A 13,611-nucleotide genomic window follows, 5' to 3' on the forward strand; every position below is an offset into this window, starting at 1 on the left:
TGAAACCCGCTCGTTTTGCACAGAGGCCCTCAGTGTGGCTCAGATGACGGACAGCAGAGGCAGGAGAAGGCGCCTGCACAGACGGCATCGAGGCCCCTTACGGCAACAGTGGTAACGTTACGTTGTGCTCGCGCAAACCACTTTCCTAACCTTAGAGCCACCACCGACCCCATCCAGCACCAAGGGGAAGTAAATATTTCACCGCAGGAGCAGACGAGAAACAGCCGGAGGGGCGGGGGTGGGTGGGGGTGGGGGCAGAGATGTCATGAGTGCTTTTGGGATATGGTGTGAGAAGCGGTAACACATTAATCGTGCATGGGGTTGGCAGGCCCGCATGATAAAATAAATTTGGGGTCTTCAGGGGCAGACACAATCCAATCCTAGCACGCACGCAATGACGCACTTGTATACCCTCCAGGTTTCCTGACGTTTCTAGCGCAATGTTTTAAAACACAGATAAACACATTCTTTAAAACGCTACTGTTGGAAGGATGTATTTTGGCTCATGCCAGAATTTTTCCCCCCATTGGTGTGATAGTGTATCTCAGCTCGGAATGAAAACTTTCTGTTCTGTGGTGTCAATGCAAAAAAAAAAAAAGCAAGCTGATTATTCAGCATGACCTTCCACTAATTTCTAACCTTCACATTCAAAAGGAAGCGGTTTCAAAAGAACCCCTCCCCCCCCCCGCCTCCAGCTTGGTGGTTCTGTTAAGCAGCAAATGAGAGGAGCGGCTCAGCACATTCACACCATCATTATCAAGAACAAAGCTCACAGGAGGCTCTGTGCCCCATGCAGGGACCTAAAGAGACGTAATCCAGAATTAATGCGCCGTCTAGATTTCGAGTGGTCCATCATCATACGGTACCACATATGGTCTGCCTCGCTCTGATGCTTACAAATAAAAAAAGTGGGGAAAAAACTTTGACACAAAACACATACGATAAGACTCACAGTAACAGCACTGCCAGACTTTATATCAAACCTAATGAATGTCAGAATGGAAACATGGAGTCCCTCAGGGGTCTGTCCTTGGACCAATCCTCTTTTCTTTACACATGTGTCCTCTGGGTCATTTGTTTACTCACTTTCAAGACATGTCTTACCACTGTTATGCCGATGATACTCAGATCTATTTCTCTGCCAAACCCAATAACCTGTCCTCTGTCCTCCCTCCCATCCTCCCTCCATGATTGCTTAGCTGTCACCAAAGACTGAATGTCCCTTAATTTCCTCCATCTAAACCCCAACAAAACTGAAGTTCTCTTAATTGGTCCTGGGAACTTCGCCGCTGCAGTTGATCAGTTTATTGGTCCACTTCATCCAAACATCAAACCTACAGCTAAAAATCTTGGTGTCATCTTTGACCAGAATATGTCTTTTGATTACCATGTTACTAAGCTTGTCCAATCCTGTTTTCTTAAGCTAAGAAATATTACAAAAATCATAAATATTTTGTCTTTTAATGATATCTAAATATTAATTCACACTTTCATTTTCTCCTGTCTAGATTACTGTAACTCCCTCTACCCTGGCCTCAACCAAGCTACTTTAAATCATCTACAGCTGGTTCAGGATGCAGCTGCTAGACTACTAACTAGAACTAACCATAGGTCCCGTATTGCCCCCATTCTTGCATCCCTCCATTGGCTTCCCATGAAATTGAGAATAATCTATAAGATCTTATTGATTACATTTAAAGCACTGCATGGTCTTGCCCCCAGTTACCTTTCTGATCTTCTCATTCCTCATTCCACTTTCTGACCTCCCAAACCTCTCGGCCTTTTATCCATCCCCCACTCCAACTGCAAAACAAAAGGTGACCGCGCCTTTGCTGTTTTAGCCCCAAGCCTCTGGAATAATCTTCCCCAATCCATTAGATTTGATGAGTCTTTGGACTGTTTTAAGCGGCTTCTAAAAATCCATCTTTTCAGACAAGCCTTTTTATAGATCCTCACCCCTGCCTTCTGTTTTGGTTTGTTTCAGCTTGGTCTGTTACTCCCTATGCCAGGTTTGATATTTATTCAATTTATTTGATGTATTTACTCATATTTTCCATACTGAGTGTAAAGCACTTTGTAACTGTGTTTTCAAAAGTGCTCTATAAATAAAATTTTACTTACTTAGTTACTTACATGACCAGTAGACTGTCAGTCGACTGTGCTCCATGCTGGTGTTATAGACGAACCTTATGAAATCATGTCATGACTTAATGCTAACCTGTGGCAGTTTGCTCTAAAAGTGAACAACGTACCAAAGAAATTCATCAACAGTTCTTAGCTGACAAGATAATTCACCTCATTTTTAGAAGAAAGCCAGTTTATTTCATCATTGTACAGGTTACAATGAATGTGTTCTCTGCATGTAACCCATCCTATTGTATTGGAGCAGTGGGCAGCTGCAGCGCCCGGGGACCAACTCCAGTTCTTCTTTCCATTGCCTTGCTCAGGGGCACAGGCAGGAGTATTAACCCTAACATGCATGTCTTTTTGATGGTGAGAGGAAACCGGAGCACCCGGAGGAAGCCCACGCAGACACGGGGAGAACATGCAAACTCCACACAGAAAGGACCTGGGACGGCCTGGAGTTCAAACCCAGGACTTTCTTGCTGTAAGGCAACAGTGCTAACCACTGGGCCACCGTGCCGCCCAAGTACTTACCATATATTTTCCAGGGAGAAGATCTCCCTGTAACTGTCGGCTGGTGTCGGCTGGTGATTTCGGAGTACACCTCCTCCTGATCTTTCCATTACATTATGATTTATTGCTCACCTCAGGTTTTAAGGCCCTCAACCTCCTTTCAGTCCTTGTTGACCTTTCCAACAAGGTGCTGCCATGTATCTGAACTCATCAACAGCATGCATCCTGCAGCCACACATTGTTTATAGCTCACACACTCAGCAAAACACTGGAGTTTATAGGTACTCTCTGGGGATCAGCAGGTTCCTTCTGGTTCAGTACTACACCATTTTAGTGAGTATTTGATACATAATATCATTCATCAACTATTGCAATATCATATATGACATTTTTAAGGCTTTAATCTCCTCTTAGCTACAGTAAAATGTGAAAACGGCAAAGAAAATGTTTCAAATGTCCTTATTCTAAGCTTCAATCATGAGCATGCTTCAGTCAGAAACCTCATCGCAGCATCTGTTCATTGTGCTTCAACATTAAGATTCATTGAAAATGCTGTGATATTAAAATGTTATTATTGTGATTTTGCACTGAATCAATTCCTCCACACACACACACACATACACACACACACACCCTTAATGGATAGTGTGAGTATGAAAAAAAAAAGGTTTTCACAATCATCAGGATGAATCATATTTATATGCAGCATCTAAGCTGCACAGGCTTTGTGATGCAACCTGCAACTGGTCTGTTTCCTGTGCGCTGCAGGCACCTGGTGGAGCTGATGAAGTAGCTGTTAAGGCGCCTGGGCTCGACGACGACAGCAACTTTTAAAATGGTAATAATTGTAAGGGCAACCGTCGCACAGCAACGAAATAAAAGAACAACACAAAAACAAGAGGTGCTGAGGTTGAGCATAAAAAAAAGCAACGCAACATAAAAAATGTAAAAGCTTGCCCATGAAAATGTGATTTTTTTTGTTTTTTTTGCAAATTATTTTATTAGTCGAGGTGCCGGGGCACAATGTTTTTAAGGAGAAGAAGAAGAAAACAACTCGAGAGGAGGATGAGATGGGGACAGTAAGTGTTGCATGTGTATAGGTCAGAACTAAAGGGCACGTTATAATGGCCAGCTGGGTTGGGGACAGCTGCGGGCTTTATGCTGCTGCTGAGACACTCAGCTGAGAGACAACCCAGTTCACTGAGTATGGGCCGTGCACACCGCTCTCCCACACATTCAGTAACCACCACCAAATGCTCGCATGCTTGCAGACACACGCACTGTGCATAAACAAACCAAAGTTACACTCGGGTTCACATTCTCATGTGCAGACACAAAAACACACTTGAAACAGCAACCTCGAGCACAATCTCTCTCACTCGCTCTCTCTCTCTCTCTCTCTCTCTCTCTCTCTCTCTCTCTCTCTCTCTCTCTCTCTCTCTCTCTCTCTCTCTCTCTCTCTCTCTCGCTCTCTCTCTCTCTCGCACACAACACACACACACAAAACCCCAAACCTCACATGAACTCATTTACACAGAGGGGGACGAAGGTAAACATGCAGCAACAACAGCAGTTAACAAGTGCAACTCAAGAGAGAGGTCATAGGTCACGAGTGCCTGCCGCAGCAACATACATGTGATTTCCATTATCACCCCATGGGGCATCATTAACTCTGAAGGAGACCTGGACCTCACGGGAATCAAAATATACCAGCATTAAATTGGTCTGGGATAACGACTGTTAATGATAATGACTATTTACTCTAATCCCTCCGAATTTCTCCGGTCTATCGGGGGGCATCGCGTTCTCTGCAAGTGCAACATCGCCATCCTGTGGTGAGAGCTTTGCCCACGCTGCCTGCAGCACGCCTACCTCACTAGCGGTGCAAGGCAGAGTCTGTTATAGCAATCGTCCTGGAAAAGATGACGGGTAAACACAATATATCTTGATTTACACCAATGTATGCGCGAGTCATGAGTCTGTAAAGCTCGAGAAGACGGCTGCAGTCTGCCGAGAGGTGCCAAAATCGTATTTACCAGCTTTACAACGCTATTCCCACATGCTCTGCTATTCTGTATAACACGGCATGTCATATTCTGTAAGTACACTGTATGTACAAAAGTATTGGGACACACCTCTTAATCATTGAATTCAGGTGTTTCATTCAGACCCATTGCCACAGGTGTATAAAATCAAGCAGCTAGCCATGCAGTCTGCGTTTGCCAACATTTGTGAAAGAATGGGTCGTTCTGAAGAGCTCAGTGAATTCGAGCGTGGTACTGTCATATAGGATGCCACCTTTGCAGTAAGTCATTATGTAAAACTTCCTCCCTGTTAGATATTCCACGGTCGACTGTAAGTGTTGTTACTGAAAAGTGAAAGCGTTTAGGAACAACAACTCAGTCACGAAGTGGCAGACCACGTAAAGTCACACAGCGGGGTCAACGAGTGCTGAGGCGCATAGTGCGTAAAAAGTCGCCAACGCTCTGTTGACTCAATAACTGCAGAGTTTCCAACTTCCTCTGGCATTAACATCAGCACAAAAACTGTGCGCCGGGAGCTTCATGGAATGGGTTTCCATGGCCGAGCAGCTGCATGCAAGCTTTACATCACCAAGCACAATGCCAAGCGTCGGATGGAGTTGCGTAAAGCACGCTGCCACTGGACTCTGGAGCCGTGGAAACGTGTTCTGTGGAGTGACAAATCACGCTTCTCTGTCTGGCAGTCTGTTGGATAAGTCTGGGTTTGGCGGATGCCAGGAGAACGTTACTTGCCTGACTGCATTGTGCCAACTGTAAGTTTGGTGGAGGAGGGATAATGGTATGGGGTTGTTTTTCAGGGGTTGGGCTAGGCTCCTTAGGTCCAGTGAAGGGAAATCTTAATGCTTCAGCATACCAAGACGTTTCGGACAATCCTATGCTTCCAACTTTGTGGCAACAGTTCGGGGAGGGCCCTTTTCTGTTCCAGCATGACTGTGCCTCAGTGCACAAAGCAAGGTCCATTAATACATGGTTGGGTGAGTCTGTTGTGGAAGAACTTGACTTGCCTGCACAGAGTCCTGACCTCAATCCCATCGAACACCTTTGGGATGAACTAGAACGGAGATTGCAAGCCAGGTCTTCTCGCCCAACATCAGTGCCTGACCTCACAAATGCTCTTCTGGATGAATGGGAAAAAATTCCCACAGACACACTCCAAAATCTTGTGAAAAGCCTTCCCAGAAGAGCGGAAGCTGTTATAGCTGTAAAGGGGGGACCAGTTCCATATTAATGCCTATGGATTTAGAATGGGATGTCATAAAAGCTCCTGTAGGTATAATGGCCAGGTGCCCCAATACTTTTGTACATATACGTAGTGTATGTGAAGTTTACCGTAAAGTTAAACAAGTTCCGGTTCTACCAACAGGTGGCGGCATTAGTCTTGCTTAAAATGACAAAACACTTGTATGAATTTGCTGGACTCGAGTTCTCCGCTCAACCCGGGCTGTGCTGATGGCGAGATGACACATGGATAGACTTTAAAGAGAGTAAAGCTGCAGTGAGTTAAATTAGACTAAATAGAGTCGAGTTTAATTACTTCAAGATGTTTGACCAAGGTTATGATGATACGCTTGATGGCATGGCGAGGGGGTTTCCTCTCTCTCTCTCTCTCGCTCTCGCTCTCGCTCTCCTTCTCGCTCTCTCTCAAATTCAAATGGACTTAATTGGCATGGTGAACATACGTTTACATTGCCAAAGCAAGTCTGAAATAAAACAAAAAATGTAAATACAACAAGTAGAGATCTACTAGAATAAAGAATCGTGAAAACAGAATGTGTCACATTGCAACATTGTAGTCAAATATATAAATAAAAATAGGTAAATTTGACAGCTAAAATATATTGCAATACGCTCTCTCTAATTCTCACTCTCTCTTTCTCTAACTCTCTCTAAATTCAATTCAATTCAATTCAATGATGCTTTATTGGCATGACTGCATTAATTACAATGTTGCCAAAGCAGGTGACAGCAAAACAGGTCAACAGAGTACCAAACAAAGACAAAACAGAAAAAGGGAATAATGAATACATAGATCTGGCAGAAACATAGAGCAGCACCTGAACAGCAACTGACGGTAATTGAGAGAATTTGGCCACTCACTGACCCTTAGGCCATGGCATTCTGACACGTACTGTGCCGCAAGGTGTGCACTTCGGCCCTCTCCTAAAATAAGTGGCCATTGTTCTTTCACATCCAGGGGTAGAAAATTTGGAATATGATTTTCAAATGTCCCCTGGTGTTTTTCTCTCATGTTCTGGCATTTCTCACAGTTTAGCGGGAAGTGCGTCTCTGTCTCGGCCTCACCTGCCGTACAGTGACCACGTATTCGTTGCTCTTCTGGTAGCCAAGGTGTTTTGTGTGTCTGCCCTTTCCAGGGGCTAGACTGTGGTCAGTGAGCCTGTACTTGGCAAGGATGTGTCTCTGCTCAGAGACAGTCAGCCAGTTTGTATTCTCGTTATAGGGCCAGAATAACACTCTAATTTGTGTTGTAATTTGGTTTCTATGTCCCAGTGTTCCAGATGTGAGTTTTTGCATTGTTTGACGCTGTGGTTTACTCCACTCTGTGGTTGGCTAGCAGTGCTGGTCTGAAACTCATCTATGTTAGTGGTTAGGGGGTTAGCTAGTTCAGAACCAGCTGACTAAGGGGACATACAACTCTCTTTCTTTAACTCTCACTCTCTCTTTCCCTCTCTCATTCTCTCATCCACTCCCTCCCTCCCTCTCTCTCTCTGTCTCTGTCTCTGTCTCTCTCTCTCTCTCTCGCTCGCTCTCAGCCCCGGCCGCACGCGTCAAACCCGCGGACGCGAAGAAAAGGGGCGGGGCTTCGCGCCGCCGACAAGGTCAGTGGAGCAGAAGAGGTGGCCGAACTTTTAAGGCAGTTGCCCGCCTGAGTGGCGTCCACGATCGTATACCCGCGGTGCTCTCTTGGCGCTTACCAAGCATGGAAATATCCAAGGCGGACGACGGCACGGCAGAGCAAGCGGCCACTTTGCTGGGACTGGACCACCAAATGACACACAGTGAGCGGAGCAAGAAGAGGAAATCTAAAAACTGTAAAATCATCACCGGGGTACGTAGTAGTAGTACACATATCGATCTCCATGCCTGTCGTTGTTGCTGCTGCTGATGACCCCTCCTCCGTTGGCTTATTTCTGACTTCAACCTTCTCCCTATTTCATATACTGACTCGTGATTCTTTCACAGTGATTGCCTATATTAGCGTGGGTCATGCCTCCTAAAATGTTGCCTGCTACTTTGAAAAGGTTATTAAGCGGGTTAAGTCCGTCTGGTTAGTCTCGGCTTTGTTGACGAACCATGCTCGAGGTTTGTGTTCCCTCTGAACTCATTGGGACTGTGTGGTCTTCACCTCTGGGGCTTATTAATAGCCGAGTAGACGGGCCCAGACTGTCCGCTTGGTCAGTTTGAAAGAAAACAAACAAACAAACAAACAAACAAAGTGTCTTTATTTACTGGTGAATAGTGTACCCTATAGTGAATAGTGTACTCTATATTTCGCTACCTTTTACTGCGAAAATGGGTGAACTGCGTTTTACAAACTTTTTCGCCATCAGAATAAATCAACCAATCAGGAAGGAGCACAGGGAAGGCTAGAGCCCGCCCTCCCTGACAATCACTTCCACTTTTAAGTCAAACCGCTGCTTGGCTTGTTGAGTAATAGGCACAGTAAATGTGGTGGCAGTTGGGATTTTGCAAGTTAAGGCTGCTCCTAGTTCCTCTACGTCCAGGTAACGTAGAGTTTGACAAACAAGCTCATAATAACATGTTAATTGCCCCCCCCACCTTTTTTTTTTTCATTGGAATGATCAAGACAAAAATAGCTGTGTCTTCAAGGGTGGTGTAATAGTTACCGCCTTTTCAGGGTATGCCTTCTTCAAATTTACACCCATAAACTCCAGTTGGCATTGCAATGTACGTGGTGGCACGATCAATACTGTAGTAATCACTACTCGCCTCTTCCCAGCAGCATTACCAGCGTAACCACCCCCGAAACACTTCGCAGGAATCCCATCGCAGCCCACTGACACCACGGACACAAACAGAGAACACTGGGGACCAGTGATTTCTCAGCCCCCAGTGCTGGAAATGGCACAACTTGTCTATTTTGCGTCCAACCCAAATGCAACAGAATGTTCTGGCCACAAAGAATTTATTTCTCTGCAAAATGATTAATGTAATGTTGGTGATTATGTCTCGGTTGGATGTTGCAGTGAAGTGTTTTTCGAGGTCTTGTACACAGGATGGTTGCAACATCTTGTGACAAGAGCAGGGTTAATGTGTCTAATCTATAGCCTCAAGGTACGTCTATTGAAGTTAATTATCCTTTGAAGCCATTTACAAAATAGGCACGTTCAATTTTCCATACTGAAATTCTTTTTGTTGGTTAGTTTGAGATGAGTTTTGACTGCCATTATGTTTCTTTGTACAGGCCCTTGTTATGTTGGCAGTATGGGCAAGGTGTGGGTTTGACTGCATTTAGTGGTATAGTCTCTTCTTGCATCAGACTAGTAGGTTTCCACCAGACAGAATGTTTGCTTTCACAACCTGCAAAGATGGAGCCTGAAGTCTTTCTCAAGGATCATATCCAGGTCGCTCTCTCTCATGCTCTCTCATGCTGTCTCATATATGTGTCTGCTTTTCTGCTTGCTTGTTTGTTTGCCTTCCTGACTACCCCTCCACACACACACACACACACACACACACAGGCACACTGGAAAATAAGTATGCATACCCAGACGCCATGCACTGCATATCTTTATACCTGTGTAGGAATTCCCAGTCTTAATTATTTGAATCACATCAGATGGAGTATTTGCAGTGGATAATTTTCACAACACTCCTTGTTTTCGAAGGACTTCAGTAGTGCTGAAATGAGTGGTCCGGTCCATTAATCGATTAATCAATTGAATTTTTTTTTAATCAGCTGTAATTTTGTTATTCAATCATTAATTTTAGTCATTTCTCAAGTGGGAATACCAGCAGAACTGTTCGACTTTTTGTGATAGAATAGAACATTTGCTCGTCTTTCTCTCATTCAATTGAAAATTAGGGTTTTGCGGGGTTCTTGTCAGTTTGGATTTTTTTTTTATTTTATAGACTAAATGATTTATTGAAAAACCAAAACAATTATCAACGGATCAATCCATCAATCTATATAATGCAAAATGTTATCTACAGCCCTAGACTCAAGTATGATGCTGCAAGTCTTTCATATGCCAAATCCTCTTTATAATCACACCACACAGGTGTTTATGCTCCAGTCTCTGCTGAACATCCACGGCCACCCAAACTACAGTTGCATCCTTTTCAAATAGAATAGACAGGGCAGCACCGAACTTAAGTTCAACGTGTACCACACAGCGCGCAGTCTGCATGCCAATTAAACAACCTTCATAATCACCGTGTGCCTGGTTAACAGGGGCTGCATAATATAGTGAAATGATGAGATTGCTCAATGCGCTAGCTCAGCCCTGCACCGTCCATGCTTTTGAACCAGCCCTGTAATTATAAAGGCCCCCGCAGAGCAGAGGGGGAGCCGGGCCTGGCAGCCAGGGAAGACCCACGTGCTGGGTGTCTTCCATCCTGCTTTGATTTTTTCAATTAGAGAGGGCAGAGAACCTAGATGTGGAGAGTGGCGTTTGTAATCGGGCGTGGGGTAATATGGAAATGATTAAAAGGGAAAAAAAACAGCTTTGGGCGGGGACAGTACAACTACTGCCTGGGGTCCTTGAGCAAAGCCGTTCTTAACTGTCCATTGCTTCCATGAGGCTGCTTAGTGGTCACCATTAGAAAGCGGTGGTTAGACAGGGTGGCTCCTATTCTGGAGCGCTTTCGATAAGAAAAGGTTGAAGTAAGGCCCACAAGCCACAGTTGCCACGGAGGATGATTGTGATTTTTCAAGATAACTATTCCTGATTTATGTCTTTGTCTTTATTACTATTTGTTTAAAACACTAAATGATTCTCTAGTAGCCCATAATAGCAGTATGTACTATCTAGTCCTCCTTAGTGCGCACAGGGAATGTATGGGCAATGCTGCAATTGTTGTTAATTACTCTGGACAAGAACTTCAGCAAAATGCCTTAAAATGTGAACATATCCAGCTGGCGTAGAGATCTATTCCGTTGCCTACCAACACAGGGATCGCTGGTTCGAATCCACGTGTTACCTCCGGCTTGATCGGGCGTCCCTACAGACACAATTGGCCGTGTCTGCGGGTGGGAAGCTGGATGTGGGTATGTGTCCTGGTTGCTGCACTAGCGCCTCCTCCGGTCAGTCGGGGAACCTGTTCGGGGGGGAGGGGGAACTGGGGAGAATAGCGTGATCCTCCCACGCGCTACGTCCCCCTGGTGAAACGCCTCACTGTCAGGTGAAAAGAGGCGGCTGGCGACTCCACATGTATCGGAGGAGGCATGTGGTAGTCTGCAGCCCTCCCCGGATCGGCAGAGGGGGCGGAGCAGTGACCGGTACAACTCGGAAGAGTGGGGTAATTGGCCGGGTGCAACTGGGCAGAAAAAGGGGGGGGGGGAATCCAAAATAATAAAAAAAAGTGAATGTAATATAAATGTAATGAACGCTATCCTTCAAAATAAAATGTTTCTTATTTGTAATTCATTCCCTCTTCACTTTAGGTGCTGTTGTTGTGCTTACTTATTGTCATCCTTGCCATTGTGTTTTTTGTGAGGCGGCGCTGTGATGTGAAAGGTATGGATCAGCATCAATTACACCTCCTAGGTGCTCATTTCTAAATCTTTAGCACTTGTGTTAAAACACATAAAACAGTATGTTGCCTAACTGCATTTTAACCAACTAAAGGTTTAATTTTTATGTCAACGATTGACAGTAATCGTCCAAGTGTTTTTCGTCCATAACCACCCTGACTGTCATTTTCACTCTGTCCCCCTTCCATATTTTCCATGCTTGTCCGTGTTCATCGCAGTGAGCAGCTGCAGAAACAGGTGTGTAACTGGGAGCAGGAGTAAGGCTGCGGCTTGCCAATGCGATCCATCCTGCGAGGATGAGGGGACCTGCTGTTTGGACTACCAGGAAGTGTGCATAGAGCCCAGTAAGAATATCCCAGAAGCCCTCTGCATGTGCCCCAGAAACTCTAAGCTAGGAGTATTTACGGGAGCGGAAAAGAGGAGGTTTCAGATTCCTCACCAGCCACTACAGAGCATTGGAGAGAGTGAAGGAGACAGAGGGAAAGATAGGGGAGGGTGAATATAACTCGGAAGATATCATATATGTACTCATTATTTCCATATACATAGCACGGTGACGCAGGGGTAGTTTTATATGGAGGTTTCACAACTGGGCAGACACACTAAGGCCGACTTGGGCTCCTCGCTTTAGCATTGGCATGTTGACTCCAGGACGGAACTAGCCATGAATTCAGTGTGGTTAGACATGGGCAGTGGTGTCAGTATACTCTCTGTTGAGAATCACCGTGCCAAAACACCCCTCTTCCATTTTAGGGGCAGCGGTGGTCACTGTGGGCAGCTGTCCCCAGCTTTGATGGGGTGTGGCGTGCATTCTCTGCTGTGGTGGCTGCTCATGCGCTGCCGTAGCTTATATTTCCATCCCAGGCCGGCATGGCAAGCCATATGTGATGGTGACTTTGCGCTTGTATACAGTGTGGCTCCTTGAGAAACAGACTCCTAGTCTCAGCAGGACCATCTGGTGAACTGAAGGTTTGAGAAAGTATTCAATGTAGATCCCCACCCTGTCATCCATAGAGGTGGACTATGTGTAAGGCTGATGTGAGATGTGTGTTTTCCAGCAGATTACCGACCACAGCAGCTTGTCTCCTGAGACAGAATACCCCCCCCCCCCCATTTGGCCCTCCAGCCCATCATGGTCCAAACCACACTACTGGCCTAGAGAGCGAGTGAGGAGGGGCGATCTGTCACTGGCATGCTAAAGAATCTCTCTGTCACGGGCCCTGCCAGCAAATTCATTTTATAACGTTAAACTATTGGAATGTAGCTTAGCTGAAAAGTCCCATAAGATGCCGATTTGAGTCCGTAATCCAGCCGGGGAAAACGCTGAAGGTGGTGGGAGAAGTTAATGAAGAAGAAACATGGCAAACTCCCACACTGACTATCTGACTACTGTTCCAGACTGCTCCAGGGGAGCAGCCTACTTCTAAACATTTTAAACACTGTTTTTACTCTGGACAAGAACTCCCACACCGAGCATGTGGAGCTGTTTCCAGTTCCGTTAACAGAGCCTGATCACCAAACCATTTCAGAAGTGATAAAGTAAAAAAAATTACTGCGCTAATGTGATTTTCCTCCATTTCCACATTTGTTCTGCTCCAGTTGACCAGCAACTCCAAGACGTTGCAGTAATTCATTTATAATTCCTGCAAGAGGATTTTGTTGGACGTACTGAAGGCTTTTGGCAGTCATGCACCGTTAAAATTACAATGAAGTGTTCTTAATGATTGATGCATCCCCCTTAACTGCAATTACTTATGTCCTCGAGTGACTTGTGTTTAATATTTTACACACACACACACATGCACATGCACACATACATGATCTCAGCTCGTCTCCCCTGTTCATTCTGACTCCCTGCCCCATATATTTTCCACTCCATAGACTCCAGTTTGTCTCTCTGTCCTCCTACCAGGTCAGCGTTGGACCTGCTCCAAATTCCGCTGTGGTGAGGAGAGGTTGGTCAATAGTCTGTGCTCCTGTTCTGATGACTGTGGGAAAGCAGGGGACTGCTGCGCTAACTACAACAACGTTTGCAAAGGTGAGAAAGTTAAACTAAACTGACCAAAGGTTCCTGTTAACAGTCGCAGCAGGTTCTCCTCCATGAAGCCTCTCCCAAACCCCAAACATAACATGTCTCAGTTGTGTTTGAGATAGGCTCAAAGTCCTTTTTTTTTTTTTTTTTTGTAAAACAAGTAT

General features: G+C 45.2%; 1 protein-coding gene across 2 annotated transcripts in view; it reads left to right on the forward strand.

The window, feature by feature from the left end:
• The first annotated feature begins 7,395 nt into the window (after positions 1-7,395).
• enpp1 (ectonucleotide pyrophosphatase/phosphodiesterase 1) overlaps positions 7,396-13,611 on the forward strand; it is a 32,122-nt gene continuing 25,906 nt past the window's right edge. For both annotated transcript variants that reach the window (XM_056294124.1, XM_056294125.1), the window contains exons 1-4: positions 7,396-7,746; positions 11,326-11,398; positions 11,634-11,759; positions 13,328-13,453. In XM_056294124.1, the coding sequence (XP_056150099.1) occupies positions 7,618-7,746; positions 11,326-11,398; positions 11,634-11,759; positions 13,328-13,453 (454 nt within the window). In that variant the 5' untranslated portion in view covers positions 7,396-7,617. The remainder of the gene's footprint in view (positions 7,747-11,325; positions 11,399-11,633; positions 11,760-13,327; positions 13,454-13,611) is intronic.

This window comes from Lampris incognitus, chromosome 15 (assembly GCF_029633865.1).
Source record: "Lampris incognitus isolate fLamInc1 chromosome 15, fLamInc1.hap2, whole genome shotgun sequence".
NCBI lineage: Eukaryota > Metazoa > Chordata > Actinopteri > Lampriformes > Lampridae > Lampris > Lampris incognitus.